General features: G+C 34.7%; 1 protein-coding gene across 1 annotated transcript; it reads right to left on the bottom strand.

Moving 5' to 3' along the window:
* Positions 1-1,466: 1,466 nt before the first annotated feature.
* On the bottom strand, positions 1,467-3,974 carry LOC144552772 (alpha-amylase isozyme 3B-like). Its single transcript, XM_078300762.1, has 5 exons — positions 3,584-3,974; positions 3,168-3,300; positions 2,617-2,956; positions 2,047-2,512; positions 1,467-1,926 (listed from the first exon to the last, which is right to left on the bottom strand). Exons 1-5 carry the CDS (start codon positions 3,851-3,853, stop codon positions 1,669-1,671), a joined length of 1,467 nt encoding a protein of 488 aa, XP_078156888.1. The 5' UTR covers positions 3,854-3,974; the 3' UTR covers positions 1,467-1,668.
* Between the last annotated feature and the right edge of the window lie 13,410 nt (positions 3,975-17,384).

Below are 17,384 nucleotides of genomic sequence, written 5' to 3'. Positions count from 1 at the left end.
TCGCAGTAAGAACTTTGTATATGGTTGACGACTGCATTCATGTTTGACCCTCATATAGTTTAAAAGTATGGCTCTGCCCCATAGGTTTTTTTTCTTTTTGAAGGTTGGTGGCGAACAGATATATTGAATAAAAAAGTTATTTACACTGGCTTTACAGGCCATACATTACATCAGATAACAGAATATCAACTATGTAAGTATAAGATAATAAATTAAGAGTGGATATTGTTAACCTAGGGCTGATACAAAAAAAAACTTAAAACCATGTCTTTCACTCACAACAACAAATACATTTTATGCTAGTGCTTATAAATAAAATTAAACATTTCCTTTCAACATTAAATATGTTTGATTTCGTACAAACAAATTTATACACTCATAAATTTAATGATATATGTTTGTGATTATCTGTTTATTTTTAATTTTAGGATCATTATTGTGCATGTTATAGCAGAATTTTATACATATTATTTGATGGATTTTTTTTTTTTCACAAATCATGCACTTATATGAGAATTTCATCTGTAAGCTAGTTATGTTTATTTTGAAACCATAAATTCATAAAAATGGCACAAATCAATTAAATGGCACCATAGATAAATTCAAGTTTTTATTTTATGCGTAATATTTGATATTGAATATAATGTCCACATGGCCTAAGGTTAATCTGAGCCGTCTAAAGTTGCGCCACTTCCATGTTCTCAAAAAGGAAATAACTGCTCAGCTCAGGACTGAAGAGGTGCCAGACTGCCAGTAAATTATTCTCCAGTACTAGAATGTTTACTCTAAATTCTAAGGTCTAAACAGTGGGATGTATAATACCTTCCCCACATATAGTATCACTCTACATTTATAGTACATTTTGTGTATCTGTCCACTTTTGTAATCAATTTCAGCTTCATTTTTCATTCTAACTTGATCAAAACAGACTATAACAAATATTACACATAAAGTTCTAAAATACATTTCCAGGAATTCACATCCTCCTAGGTACATGAAAAGGTAATATTTTAAAATTAGTGGATCTCAAAAGTCCAATAATATTGCCCCTTGTGCTTGTGCTAGCCTCAATTCCAAACCGGTTGAGAGTAAATCTCAAACCATAAAGTGAGACGAATCTTCTACGGTACCTGGGAGGATATTGATCCCATTTACAGTGTGTCGTGAACAATTGTTGATGTATTTAATCAATTTGAAATCCATTTATCATTTAAATATCACCAAAGCTGATGAACAACATTCAATTTTTTAATAAATATAGTCCACATACATATAATTTTTTTTGCGTAAAAATCAAACAGATAATTCTGCTCGGTAGTCAAATTCCAACCCAATTCCTCTCCTAACTAATTTAATCTGGGCCTTTGGGCTTGATGGCCTGTGAAACTTATTTGTTTACTTTCTTCAAGAAACTATCGAGATAATTTGTTTCAACGAAATATTCTTAAGATTGCAGATAAGTTGTCTTTTGTTGTTGCAAGGAAATTAATATATAAGCCAGCAATTAATATAAATTGTTCAATTACTGTAGTTCAAAACTGGTACACTCAAAATATATAGGAAACTTCTACCACTTATTAAAGCAATACAGCAATTAATATAAATTGTTCAATTTGCAGGGCAAGTACAAAAAAGCCTGCTCATTCAATATTTCAAGAAAAACCAGTATTAATTATGATTCTTCTCCCAAATGCAGTAATTGTTGCCGTGTGCAACGGCATGGAAATCCGACGGAATTAGATTGCCGACATCAAATCTTGGTCCGAGCTTTGTAATCACTTTCTCATCAATCACTGCCAAATAGAGATCCGCATCGGCAACCAGGATGCGCAGTGTGCTACCAGAATGGATGCCATTTCGCGATCTGATAGCAGCTAATTCCGAAATCGGTCCTTTTAGTCCCCAGTCGAACAAATGATCATAGAACTACACATCAATAGACAGCCAAGAAACCGAATACAGTATTATATCGTGAGTTGGGTAATCCTTTCTTTCAAAATATCTTTCAACAGAAAGAAATTGAATTTCAATTAAGAATGTACTTACAATGGAAGGTATTCCTGGGTGAGTCAAGATATAAGCATAGCCTTGCATGACTTTGTCCGACGGAAAGGGCCACGAGTTCTGTGTAGATCCAGTGTCATGGTTATCAATAAACGTGACCGACCTCTCTGGCCACCAACCGAGCATGCCCGGTGCTTTGCCATTTCCATCCCGCATCCGCCATAGCTCTCCTTGTACCGCAGACTGGAGCACCCCCTTTGTAGTAAAATCAAATGCTGTTGCCGGACCACCGACGGCCTGGGCCCAGTTCACCAGCTCTTGCCTGTCTTGATCTTGGTTGCTAGAAGGTTTGCCGTCGCCGTTGTATGATAGTGAACTCCAGATCTCTGCCACAACAAAACTTGGAGAGGTGTTTTGAACATAAATCTTGGCAACACTGGCTGAATATCCCTTTGCAAAGTCAAGGCGCCAACCGTTAAAACCAACATCAGTCTTCAGCCAGTTCAACCTAAAATATGCCATGGATGTTTACATAGGTAAAATAGTATATGCTTCCAAATCTAGACAGATTTTTGAACTTTTATATGAAGACCGTGCAAAATTTTAAATTACCAATCGGAGAGCTCGTGCTGGACCCGAGAGTTAAGATGGTCAATATCAGGAGCAGCTCCAAAATCAGCTCCTGTATCAGGATTACCAGTGCCATCTGAGTACTGGGTGTCATCACGACAGATCATATCCGGGCCCCAGTCAAGGCGTGCGTCAGATGTGCCACCTTCAAAAATACAGTAGATGCCTCGGCTGTCCTTGTAGTCAGCGCAACGGTGGTTGATCACAATGTCAGCCACACATTGTATGCCCTTTGCATGGAAGGCACTGATCAGTGCCTTCAGCTCTGCCTCGGTGCCATATTTTGAGGAGTTTAGGTCATACAGCCGTCCTGGCATGTAACCTATTAAATAGGGTTGTGGATATTACAAGTTGTTCATGACAAAAAAAACAGTTCGTTGATAAACTAAGTGGTTCTTGCTCCTTTATTTTGTCAAATCTAGTAATTAGCAACATTGTGCAAATTAACCATTTATCATATATATATAGTTACTCCAAAAAAAAAAACAAATTATCTTATGTACTTCTAGCAGTGATAATTAGTAGTTATTAACCTTGCGGCGAAACAGAATGTGAAGGTGGTGGAAGCCAAACGTGCGTGACACCACTACTGGCAATGTCATCGACTTGGCCCTTTAGGAAGTTGTACCATCCTCCTTGCTTCCTCCATGACTCCCAGTTGAAACCCTAACAAAGAAAATATAACCTCTCATTATAAGAATTAGTGTGCATGCATGTATATCATGCATAAAGATGCAATTAATGAAGCACCAACTTCAACATATATATCTTGTTTGCATGTAAGTAGTAGTGTATAAAAAATCTTATACAATAGTACTTTAAAAGAATATTCATATTCAAGAAAAAAGGGCAATGAACAAAGTAGGACTATTAATGATCAGAAGTAAAATATGTTTACGTAAGTAATTAAAGAGCAGGTACTGTTTCATTATTTTTTTCAAGTTTATACCTGGAAAAGGATCTGATGGTCAGCATGAGCTAAATTGAAACCTACAGATAGTAAAGCTACCAACATCAGGCAAAGAGTGACTAAAAACTTCTCCATCCTTTTCTTGTTTTGATTTCTGATCTTCAAACCAGAAGAAATTATACAGTGGGATGAGTTTATTGTGTTTGGTGAATTGGCATGCAACATGTGTGGTTGTATATATAGGCATGAAGGTGAGCTAGTTTGTGGGCTAAATCTGACATGTTCTTCAATCGCTATCCTTAAAAGCATTAAATATTGCAAAACCCCATGACATTTTCAGTTGGAAAGTGAGCGGATAAGGCTGAAATAAGGGCTTTCATTAACTGTCCACTGTAATAAACTAATAATGGATGTTAGAAACAACGGCTTATTGGATAGCCGAAAGGAGATAAAGGAGCCGTGTAGGTAACTGTGCATTGCACTCTAGAAGCAATGCCTTAGTGGTAGGCAAAAGGAAAAAAAAATATGCAACAGTGGATTATATTTGTTAATAATGACTAATTAAAAAGATGGATTTTCCAATGATAGACATAATTAATGTAATGTCCACATGAATCAATGCCTCTTTATGCTTGATCTCATGAGTGGAAATTAGTTGGCTATTCTTTTTTTGGAATAATTATTAGTTGAACATTTCTTTGTTAATTTCTTGATTTTTTTTTTGAGATATATCAATATCCCTGTTACTACCAACATCTACTGACAAGCTGAACATTTATTTCTTGATTATATTACATTAGACAATTTAAAACTCACAATAACAGTGTTTTATTTTACTTATATATATACATATCTATTCATTTATTCCATAACACTATGTTTACATTTATATAAAGAAAGTATACTTATTCAATTTAATCTAAATGAAGTGCAAATTAACCTAAACGAATCGGTACACATACAAAAGTGCGGGCTGATTAGTAAATTGAAAAAATTTGTATAAATTTGTATGTTACACACCTTCAATCTAATTAAGATTACAATCAGGGACGGATCTGCACTTAATTAATCCAAAAATACTTATACATCTCCATAATTAAAAAAAAATTATAACATATATTGAAATTTAATTGAATTTTTACTAAATATATATGCTTGTATTCTAATAATTAGAGTTAAATTTTCTAAGTTCCGCCTTTGTTGTAATTTAGTTAATGATTTTGACAATAATATATTTTTTTTACATTAAACAGAAATTTTATTACAGAATGGTATATTGGCTTTGGGTGTGATGCCACGTCATAGCACCCTTTCCAAGGAAAATCAATGAGTCAACGGTCAAACGAACCGGATAAGACCACTTGGTTTACAGTTATCCACCAACGGACGAATGAGAGCAGTTGCGATAAGAGCAAACGGATTGGATTATCCGTTGTTTGGCGAATAGCGAGTAGCCAATCGAGGCATGTCGCTTCTTCCTGACAAGCCCTGTCCCACAGCTCAGTTGAAGGTCGGATCGGGTGGCGTTACAATTTCATTAAACCTCACCATGTCTTCCCCACCAGTCGGCCCAATAGCTACGATCCGGCCCGTCTTACCGCTCCAACAGCACCACTAATTGTTTGACATATTAGACTTTATTTTATGGCCCTTTATAGGTGCTGAACCCGGCCCATCTGTTTCTGATAATTTGAAGAACTATTACATTTACAAATTGATGCGCTGAATGTTCTCCTAACCTTTATTGGGTCTGGCTTTGATATTGGAAAATAATTTTCATGTATTTGTCGGCCAGTAGAGAAATTTGAATAAAACGTTTAATTTACAACAGATACAATACAAGGTAGATTCACATTACAAAATCAAAATTTACCCTGGCTCATTGACGCTACCAGAACACAGTAACCAAAACCATCAGCAAAGAGAATTACATGGAAATTTATATGTTCCATCCAGTCAGCAACAGATACTCAATTCCTCCTGTTCTCTTACAAACACCAGAGCCTCGGCAAGAAAATGGTGTCAGTAAGTTCTGTTGGATTTATTATCAACCTCGTTGGATTTAATGTCAATATTGAGCATACATGTAATATAATTATGAATTATTTACTATCATATATGATTGTCAATTAAAGTAATCAAATAAGGTAATAGACAATTAATATATTTATTAGGATGTGGTCCATAAATGTGTAGAACAATTTAGACAAATATTAAATCATTGGTGGACTGATTTAGAAATTTGCAATTTAGAAAAATACCTTTCATAAGGTTAGAAATCTGCCTTTATGGAGGGTTGTGCTGTCCGCACGAATATCGATGCAGTCGCATAGCTTTTGATGCGCTAGCACAGTTTTTGATGCACAGCACAAAATACCTTTTTCAATTTTGCCGATAACCATAAAGGTTATTATATATAAGGATTGGTTCCCAAGACACAAGATAACCAAGAAAAGCATAGAAACTTAACATATATTTTTTTCTTAAGAAAAATACAGTTCTGTGTTTCTTCTCTTCTTCTTTCACCATCAAAGAATAGAGAAGAGAAATCCATTAGGAAAATTTGGAGAGGATTTCTCAAGGGCCACACCTTACTGTCTTGGAAAACTTATTCCTCGACCCGACGACAAAAGGCGAGAAGGACTTCTTGCCATTGAAGACTTGTCTCGTGCTCATGGAGACGGCTTGCTCTACAAGGCTTTGGTTATTCCATGACAAACGACATGGAATCAGGTATTATGTTCCGTACTTATGATTTATGTTTTGGTTCTCTTTGGTATAGGACGGTCCTTAAGTTAAGGTGGGGAACTGTTTCTCCTTCCCCGTGATGTAAGTGTTTGATTCCTAGATGAGATGTAATTGTTTGATCTCTAGATAAGGCGTAATTGTTTGGCCTTTATGATTCCCCAACAAGTGGTACTAGAGCCTTCCTATGCCGAAGAATTAAGTCTTTTAGGATCTAAAGAGAATAAGAAATTATTGATTATTTTTTTGTCATTTTTTTGTTTGATTTTTCTTGATTGTTTTAAATCTGAAAATTTTTGTTTGGAGAGCACAAAACTAGTAAAAGTTTGTAGCCATAATTGCCTATTTTTATGTTATTAAGTTGGTTAAAATTTGCTAGAAGATTTCCAATTGAAATCGCAAATTTTTAATCAAAATTCGATCCTAGCAGATTTTGTACAACCCTACGTGTGGACTCAAAGAGGCTTCGCAAAATTCCACATAGCCTTTAATGGAAAATTTTAATAGACAGTTATGGATTTTCTTTTAGTTTTTTGGTGAAATTTATTTTTGATAAATTTCCTAAAACAAAATATACAGATTTAGAATTAAATTTCTAAATTTCAAAGGTTACTTAAGGTGCTTCCAAAATTATGAAATCTCTCTAGATCATGAGTCATTTTCAGTATAATAAATGTAGTTTGACAGGTACTCAGAAAACAGATTCGGCAGCACGGATTTTGATGCAAATGCACGGTTTTTGATGCAAATGCACAAAATACATTTTTTAAATTGGCAGATCGCACTAAAATTCGTGGAGGCCACAGAACTCTCTAGAAAATTATGGAATAATTTCTTACATTAAAGTTGCAGTTATTATGATGCAATTATATTTATTTATTTAATTGCAATTTTGTTTTATGGCTAAAGTGTAAATTATAATTCTTATAAAGGCATTAAAATTGTATGTATCTCGAATTGAATTAATTGAGTCCTAATTGTACCCAAAGGTACTTCTTTTGACAAGATTAATTTAAATTCATTTTACAAAAGAAAGTTAAGGTGCAATTAATGGATGTAATCATTATCGGCCCAAAGGAAGGTAATGGTTACAAAAATTATTTGTACAAGTGAGTGATAATAAAGTATAGTGATGACAAAAAATTTTACACATATGTCAACATTGTTGGCCCAAAGGAAGGCATGTTGTTCAGTATGTTCTAGACTATCAGTACTTTATTATTGTGCCAAAGTATTATAAGAAATTGAGCCGTTACCCAAAGGTAGCCGCTTAATGGAAACCGATACTTTGTTTATAAGATGATTTTTTTTTTAAAGTCTCATAAAATGTGATGATTTTTTAAGGTAAATTACGATACTAAGAATGTAACAATGTCGAGGAAAGTTCTGTCTAAGCAAGTTGAAATTCGAAGTGTATCCTTAGGGATCCCTGACTTACCTGGGAATTTACCTAATTGTGAAATTCGTGTGTATAGTAACAAAAGGGAAAATCATCTCATATATTTTGAGTAAGTTGGGTCTTTATTTTAATGTAATTTATAAATTTAGATTTTTTATTCGTATTGTTCTTTGTGATTTTTTATGGAAATTTTTCACTTAGCATTGTTAAAGGCCTATACACCATTTTTTTATGTTGAATGGAACCAACTTCAAATTTTGACATGAGAACATAGTAATAGTTCTCGGTGTTATGGATCTGGACCTTGCGTTTAGAGAAACTTGTCCCACTATTACGGATACAAGTACTTCTGTTCAAAAGAAGGAAAAGGAAAAGTGAAACAGGTCTAATCGCATGTGTCTTATGATAATGAAGAGGTTCATGAAGAGGCATTAATGAGCTCTTAAGGGGTTATAAATTTTATAATTCTACAGAGCATAATGTATTTGAGACAGGAAATGCAAAATTTTTGGAGAATGTTGAGTTTGTGGGGGGTGAGAAAATAATTAATTTTGAAAAGGAATATGCAAATATTTCATTAGATATTGCGAGTTTTGTGGATATAGATCCGAGTTTTACTCAAAACACCATTACAAACAAAATCATTATTGAAACTCAAACTCAAGATGAAACAGCACAAAATGAAAATCCAGAGACGGGTGCAGGCCACACAGGGCCGCACCAAGTTTTGGAAGATGTTGTTGTAGGCCAGATTGTTTCAGACAATACTGGAAGCCCTCAAGAAAATTCAGAAGTGCTAATAAAAAAAATATAAAACTCGTCTTATCGCTAAAGATTTAAGAGACTTTTTATTTAATTTTATTTAATTAATGCAAGCATTAACCGGCCAAAAGGAAGGTTAATAATTGTTAAAATTATGTGCACATAGAGTATAGTGATGATTATTATGTTTACATATAATCAATATTGTCGGCCCAAAGGAAGGCATATTGATTTATATGTTATTTGAATCATCAATACTCTATTTTTGAAAGTCTCTTTAAAGATCATATTGGCATTGGTACGCATTTTAATTTGGAGGTTTAGTAGATGGATATTAAGACAGCGTTTCTAAATTGTGACATTAATGAAACAATCTATATGGTGCAACTAGAAACCTATGTGTCAAGAGACGCAAAGTCTATAGTGTGAAAACTTAAGAAATTCATCTATGAACTAAAGAAGAGTGAGTCTATGGTACTATGCATATTACGATTTGGCACCGTGCTACGGCTCTATATTCGAGTTTTCAAATCCTAACGGTCGATCCGAACCATTCATCTTGTTCTCCATATTAATATGTGTTTGGAGACCAAATTTTACATTTTTTTTTAATTTTTTTACTATTTTTTTAAATTTATTGAAAATCACTGTTTTTGGATGGTCCAGAATTTTCAGATCAAGTGATTTTCTAAATATCTAAAAAATAGTAAAAAAATTAAAAAAAATGTAAAATTTGGTCTCCAAACACATATTAATATGGAGAACAAGATGAACGGTTCGAATCGACCGTTAGGATTTGAAAACTCGAATATAGAGCCGTAGCACGGTGCCAAATCATAATATGCATAGTACCATAGACTCACTCACTAAAGAAAATGTCTCAATAATGGTATTATAAAATCATAGTGAGATTATCTCGTTTGGTTTTGAGATAAATTTATTGAATGATTTTGTATACCTTAAGTTCTATGGGAGTGAGTTTGTATTTATGGTTTTATATGTGGATTGTCAATATTGATATAAATATGTTGCAAGTAACTAAGAACTTTCTGATAAAGAATTCAGAGATGAAAGATTTTAGTGATGCATCATTTAGCCTAGGGATGAAAATACTAAGGATGAGATCCAAAAGTATTCTAAGTTTATTCCAAAGGAATTATATCAATAAGGTTCTCCTTAAATATGACAAGCAAAACAGTAACCAAAAAATAAATCTCAATAGGGAAAGGAGACAAATCTAGTCTCAACGAGTGCCTCAAGTATTATTCAGTTAATGAAAGAATGCTAAAATAAAGTAAAATAAAGGAAAGAGTATAAAATGGTGAATTGAAAATAGAACATGTAGGAACAGACTCTATGTTAAAATATCCTCTTACTAAGAGATTGACACCGGCTAAGTTTGAAGAGCATGTTGCTCATATGGGTATATCTCTATCGAGAATATTCAGTTTTAGTGGGAGTCTGTTATTTGAAATTTAATGTTCTATTTTTCATTGTAATTTTGGATATGTAACTTGTGACATGTAACAAGTGTTATATATATTATGAAGTTTCGAAATTTTGTTTCTCGTTTATGTTTGAATATTCAGTTAATTTATCAAATTCAATTTCAAGATTTAAGTGGGAGACCAAGTTAGAAATAGACATGTGAAGATCACAATTGCATGTAATTTCCATGCTACACATCCACATCATGATTCATGATTCATGTCATTCAGCTGTATTAGTGATGTGATTATTGAGGGTTTAGTTGCGAATAAATGCGACGAATGCCGCTTTAGTCCTTTACTGGTATAGTTGATGGACCGAATTGGTTTGGGAATATATAAGGAAGACAGTAAAGAAATGTGCGCACATAAGGAACACAATGCATAATTAAAAAGTTATGACATATTGCTCAAGTGAGAGATCTTTTGATTTATTGCCAATCTCGTTGGATTTAATGCCAACATTGAACATATATGTAATCTAATTATGGATTGTTTACTGTCATATATGATTGTCAATTAAAATGATCAAATAAGGTAATAGACAATTAATATATTCATTAGGATGTAGTCCATAAATGTGTAGAACAATTTAGGCAAATATCAAATCATTGATGGACTGATTTAGAAATTTGCAATTCAGAAAAATATCTTTTATGAGGTCAGAAATCTACCTTTATGGAGGGTTGTGCTGTCCGCACGGATATCGATGCAGTCGCACAAATTTTGATGCGCTAGCACGGTTTTTGATGCACATCACAAAATACCTTTTTCAATTTGGCAGATAACCATAAAGGTTATTATATATAAGGATTGGTCCCCAAGACACAAGGTAACCAAGAAAATCACAGAAACTTAACATATATTTTTCTCTTAAGAAAAATACAGTTCTGTATGCCTTCTCTTCTTCTTCTCAAGGGCCACACATTGCTGTCTTGGAAGACTTATTACTCGACCCGACGACAAAAGGCGAGAAGAACTTATTGCCATTGAAAACTTGTTTCGTGCTCACGGAGATGGCTTGCTCTACAAGGCTTTTGTTATTTTATGACAAACAACATGGAATCAAGTATTATGTTCCGTACATATGATTTATGTTTTGGGTCTCTTTAGTATAAGACGGTCCTTAGATTAAGGTGGAGAACTGTTTCTCCTTCCCCGCACTAGTGGAAAAACAGGAATCAGGATCGGCTTATCTGGATCGGGTGTACTAACCAACCGATACTAATACCTACCTGAATCGGTTCTATCACTAAAACCGATACTAAAAGCTAATGAAAGCACAACACATGCACTATCAGCATCGGTTCTAATCTTAAAACCGATGCTGATACTATCAGCATCGGTTCTAAGTTTAGAACCGATTCTGATTGTAAAGTATCAGCATCGGTTCTAAGCTTAGAACCGATGCTGATAGTATCAGCATCGGTTTTAAGCTTAGAACCGATGCTGATAGTTCATATTTAGCTTTATCCCGAAGTCTGATTCTTCACAGAATCATTTTTCTTTCTTCTTCCTCCATTGCTTGGCGCAGCAGCTATCTTACTGGGCATTGATCAGCTATCTCACTCTTCGTTCTCAGGTTCATTAATTGATTAATCATCTCTTTTCTCAAGTTTGATGTTAGATCTAGCACAATTTAGGTTCTAATTCGGCCCATTTTATAAACCCTAATCTATCTTTTAGGTTTTAATACATTTTTATATTTTAAGCTTTTCTTTATATGTGAAGATGAGCAAATTCATGATATATATGAATTTTTGATATAACTATATTTGCACATGCATGCTACATTTGAGCTTTTGATATATACCCATATATACCCTAGCATGCATCATATATATGTTATATAGTATTTGGCTAATATGCTATGGGTTGCATAGAGGCCTCCCGTGCTACGGCTCAATATTTGAGTTTTCAAAATACTAACGGTCGATCCGAACCGTTTATCTTGTTCTCCGTATTAATATGTGTTTGGAGACCAAATTTGACATTTTTTGGAAATTGTTTACTATTTTTTTATGGTCCAGATTTGTCTGAAAAACAACGATTTTCAATAAATCTAAAAAAATAGTTAAAAATGTAAAATTTGGTCTCCAAACACATATTAATACGGAGAACAAGATAAACTGTTCGGATCGACCGTGAGTATTTTGAAAACTCAAATATTGAACCGTAGCACGGGAGGCCTCTATGCAACCCATATATAGCATCGTAGCCAAGTCCATGTTATATATATACATCTCTTATTTAGGTTTCGATGGTTTAATTTTGTAGTTTGGCTATTATTGAGAGATTTGGTGCAGCGATCTTCATCTCACTCGGTACGGCATCTAAAAAAGTTGTAAGTACAACATAAAACTCATGTTTAATTAGTTTTGTGCATAAATGTGTATTTCGATAGCTAGACTAAATAGATTTGTAGTAAGTATGTAGCTAGAGTATTGTCTTGAGAGCCAAAACCGCATGATTAATGCCTTTAAGTCATGATACCCGTTCAAAATTAATCCATTAGGGATTAATTTTGAATAGTCCCCGTTTTGGGACTGCTCTTTGAATACTTTGTCTCAATTAGGATGTGACCACTTGTTAGTCGTGTTTTAGTATTTAAGAAAATTTCGGCAGCATTTCTCCTTATTAGTTCCCCGAATACTCGGGGAACTAAGGGGAAATGCTGCCGAAATTTTCTTAAATACTAAAACACGACTACCAAGTGATTACTACTGAGACGAAGTATTCAAAGAGTGGGATAGGATGGTAACCAGGCCCCATGTAAGCCTTACTGTGAATATAATTTAGTACCCCAAGTTTGTTCTAAATTAATTGTGTTCTACTATAATTGCAGATGGACCGCAGTTGGATGTACGAAGCATCACGTCTATCGGATGAATATACGACAGGTGTCGAGGAATTTATCAGAGTTGCTATGGAAGATATGGCGAATAAGGGGAGTACAATGATGTCGTGTCCTTGTCGTGATTGTAACAATGGTCAAAAATTTTCCAACTCGAACCAAGTGAGGAGCCATTTAATCCGTCGTGAATTCAAGCAAGGATATAAGTGTTGGATATGGCATGGTGAGAGTTTTCCAACCGACATAGGTACTGGTACTGAGCATCAGGAATACCATACCGTTGGGGATGAGGGGAATGACTTACGGGGATTGGAAACCGACGTAGGTACTCGTACTGAGCAACAGGAGTATCATACCGAAGAAAATGATGATATAGTGGTAGATAAATGTGATAATTTTGATCAAATGTTACGTGATATAGAAGAGGATTTTGATAATGATAAGCAGTATTGTTTGTTTGAGAATTTGTACGAAGATTCTAATAAGGAATTGTATCCTGGTTGTTCTAAATTTTCAAAATTGAAAGGTGTATTAAAATTGTATAACCTTAAAGCATCTAACGGTTGGAGTGATAGAAGTTTTACTGAGCTATTACAAACTTTAAAAGAAATGCTTCCGGAAGGAAACGAGATACCACCCAATATTTACGAAGCGAAGAAAATATTGTGCCCAGTTGATTTGGGAGTTCAAAGAATACACGCGTGCCCAAATGATTGTATATTATATCGAAATGAGTATGAAGACCTTCACGAGTGTCCAAAATGTGGTGCATCACGTTACAAACCAAAGCAGATTGCCAGTGATAAAAGTGATGATTGTAAACCGAATAAAGGACCTCCTGCAAAAGCATTGTGGTACCTCCCCGTAAAACCGAGATTCGAACGTTTGTTCTCAAATGCTAAAGATGTAAAATTACTGCGTTGGCATGCCGAAAACCGGAAGAAAGACGGGAAATTACGGCACCCCGCTGATTCTCCCCAGTGGAGGAATATTGACAGAGAGTTTTCTGAATTCGGACGTGACCCTAGAAATCTAAAGCTTGGGCTGAGTGCAGATGGAATAAATCCCCACAGTAGCATGAGCAGCAAGCATAGCAGTTGGCCGGTTTTATTGTGCATTTATAATCTTCCGCCTTGGTTATGTATGAAGCGCAAATACATCATGTTGACCTTGCTCATATCAGGACCCAAACAGCCCGGGAACGACATAGATGTATATCTACCGCCATTGATTGAGGATTTAAAAGAATTATGGCAACCCGGAGTGCAAATGTATGATGCATACAGCAAGGATAAATTCACTTTACGGGCCATGCTTTTCTGCACCATTAATGATTTTCCGGCTTATGGAAATTTGTCGGGTTATAGTGTTAAAGGAGAGAAAGCGTGCCCTGTTTACCTGGATGATACAGTCGATGTGTGGCTACCCAACTCCTCTAAAAATGTGTACATGGGTCATCGTAGATTTCTTCCTGCCAACCACGCACACCGAAAGAGAAAAAAAGAATTCAATGGAAAGACCGAGAATACCAGAGCAAATTACCCGTTGACCGGTAAGCAAGTTTATTCGCGAGTAAAAGATTTGAAAGTTCAATTGGGTAAATTTAAAAAGAAGGTGGTGAGAAAGAAAGGGGCTCCGAAAATATGTTGGAAGAAGAGGTCAATATTCTGGGATTTACCATACTGGGAGCACTTAGAGGTTCGACACTGTCTCGATGTGATGCATGTGGTTAAAAACGTGTGTGATAGCATAGTTGGAACATTATTGAATATTCCGGGTAAAACTAAGGACGGTATCAATGCTCGGAAAGACATGCAATTCTTGAACATAAGGCCAGATCTACAACCAGCAGAGAAGGAAAGAGAAAAAGGAAAAACTTGTACATATCTAAAACCCGCAATGCATACGCTATCGAAAGCAGAGAAAAAAAGCTTACTGGAATGCCTTCATGGTGTCAAAGTTCCATCTGGATATTCTTCGAATTTTAAAAACCTAGTTTCACTGGATGATTTAAAATTGACAGGAATGAAGTCTCACGACTGTCATGTTTTAATGACACAGCTTCTTCCTGTTGCAATTCGGGGCATATTGCCAAAGTGTGTTAGGCAGACCATTACGAAGCTTTGCTTTTTCTTTAACGCCATCTGTTGCAAAGTAAATGATCCTGATACGCTAGATGCTCTGCAGAAGGAGGTTGTTGTCACTCTTTGTCATCTTGAAATGTATTTTCCGCCGTCTTTTTTTGACATCATGGTTCATTTAATCGTTCACCTAATTAGAGAAATTAAGATGTGTGAACCTGTTTTCTTGCGGTACATGTATCCGTTCGAGAGATACATGGGATTGTTAAAGGGATATGTCAGGAACCGATATCGGCCTGAGGGCAGCATCGTAAAAGCTTACACTGCCGAAGAGGTTATTGAGTTTTGTACTAATTATATGGATGATGTCAAAGCCATCGGCATCCCTAAATCTCGGCACGAGGGTAGACTTCACGGGGTAGGAACAATCGGTGCGAAATTATTCGTGCCTGATAGTACAATAATGTCACTAGCACATTTTCATGTTTTGCAACACCTCACTGACGTTCATCCTTTTTGGGACGAGCATATGACTCTCTTGCGGCAACAGAATCCTAAGAAATCTAACAAGTGGTTAATCGGCGAACACAATAAAACTTTTGAAAGATGGTTTACACATAGAGTCATGCAAGCTCCGGAGGGAGAAAACATTAAAGAAATTGTCAGATTGTTGGCTCTTGGTCCAGTTCATGTCGTAAGGACCTTCCAAGGATATGACATCAACGGGTACACATTTTACACAAGACATCAAGATGCAAAGAGTACCGTGCAAAACAGTGGAGTGACGTTAGTAGCTGTTTCGAGTGATTTGTCAGATCCTAAAGGTGCCGGACCATCGCATGCATCGATGTCATATTACGGGTTTATTGAAGAAATTTGGGAGCTCGATTACAGAAGATTTAATATCCCGTTATTTATGTGTAAATGGGTCGATAACCGTAGGGGGGTTAAAGTCGACGAAGATGGTTTTATTCTGGTGGATTTCAGTAAAGCTGGATATATGGATGATCCATTTATACTTGCAAGACAAGCCACGCAAGTGTTCTACGTAACTGATCCCGCCGATCGTTCAAGACATGTTGTCCTCTCTGGTAAAAGACGTATAATCGGGATTGATAATGTGGAAGACGAAGAAGCGTACGATCATTTTGATGAGATACCACCGTTTTGTACTGGCATGGCATCTCTACCGGGCGCTGAGGATAATGAAACAGGTCACATGCGCATCGATCATGATGAAGGAGAATGGGTTGAAGAAGTTTCCATTGGCAAGTCATAATATTGGTATGTCATATATTTAATATTGGTATGTCAAAAAATATTAAAATGTGAGTTAATAATCTTTAATATTGCTGACAAAAAGGTACGGGTTTTTTTTTCAGAATGCACTGAAACACCCGACGATGAGAAGCATGCAAGTTATTCTTCAACACTTCTTGTAGCTTATTTTTTTTCATGTTATATGTAATTTATTAGCTTATTTTTAAATTTTTAATGTTTTTATTTTAGTAGCTTATTTTATTTTATTTTATAAGTAATTTTTAAAATACAAAAATATTAAATAACACATAAACATGCTTTTTTTATATTTTAAAATAACATACACATACAAAAATATAAAATAACACATAAACGTGCTTTTTTTATATTTTAAAATAACATACACATTCAAAAATATAAAATAACACATAAACATGTTTTTTTTATATTTTAAAATAACATACACATTCAAAAATATAAAATAACACATAAAAATCCATTTTTTAAATTTTAAAATACAGAAATATAAAATAACACATAAACATGTTTTTTTTATACAAAAATATAAAATAACACAATTTTAAATAAATAGCACTATCAGCATCGGTTCCTAGCTTAAGAACCGATGCTGATAGTAATCCACATTATTTTAAATAAATAGCACTATCAGCATCGGTTCCTAGCTTAAGAACCGATGCTGATAGTAATCCACATTATTTTAAATAAATAGCACTATCAGCATCGGTTCTTAAGCTAGGAATCGATGCTGATTAGTTACACATACAAAAATGAATTAGGCTAATATGACATTGGTGTTATTTGAAACTAAATAACACCAAATCTTAAAATACAAAATATAAAATAACACATAAACATGATTTTTTTATATTTTAAAATAACATACACATTCAAAAATATAAAATAACACATAAAAATCCTTTTTTTAAATTTTAAAATACAAAAATATAAAATAACACATAAACATGTTTTTTTTATACAAAAATATAAAATAACACAATTTTAAATAAATAGCACTATCAGCATCGGTTCCTAGCTTAAGAACCGATGCTGATAGTAGTCCGCATTATTTTAAATAAATACCACTATCAGCATCGGTTTCTAGTTTAAGAACCGATGCTGATAACTATCAGCATCGGTTCTTAAGCTAGGAACCGATGCTGATAGGCTTCCCTCTCCAACCGGCGCCTCTATATTCTTTAAAACTTACTCATTTTTCAAAACCTCAAAACCT

This window comes from Carex rostrata, chromosome 4, assembly GCF_964058835.1.
Source record: "Carex rostrata chromosome 4, lpCarRost1.2, whole genome shotgun sequence".
Lineage (NCBI taxonomy): Eukaryota > Viridiplantae > Streptophyta > Magnoliopsida > Poales > Cyperaceae > Carex > Carex rostrata.
The sequence above is the reverse complement of the archived record's forward strand: the minus strand, read 5'-3'. Positions and strand labels throughout refer to the sequence as shown.

Excerpts from the sequence above, each read along its gene's own strand:
- LOC144552772 (XM_078300762.1), bottom strand. The coding sequence starts at position 3,853 with ATGCTTTTAAGGATAGCGATTGAAGAACATGTCAGATTTAGCCCACAA. Across the intron at positions 3,301-3,583 it reads ACCATCAGATCCTTTTCCAG|GGTTTCAACTGGGAGTCATG; the intron begins GTATAAACTTGA and ends TTTCTTTGTTAG. Across the intron at positions 2,513-2,616 it reads CAGCACGAGCTCTCCGATTG|GTTGAACTGGCTGAAGACTG; the intron begins GTAATTTAAAAT and ends GGCATATTTTAG.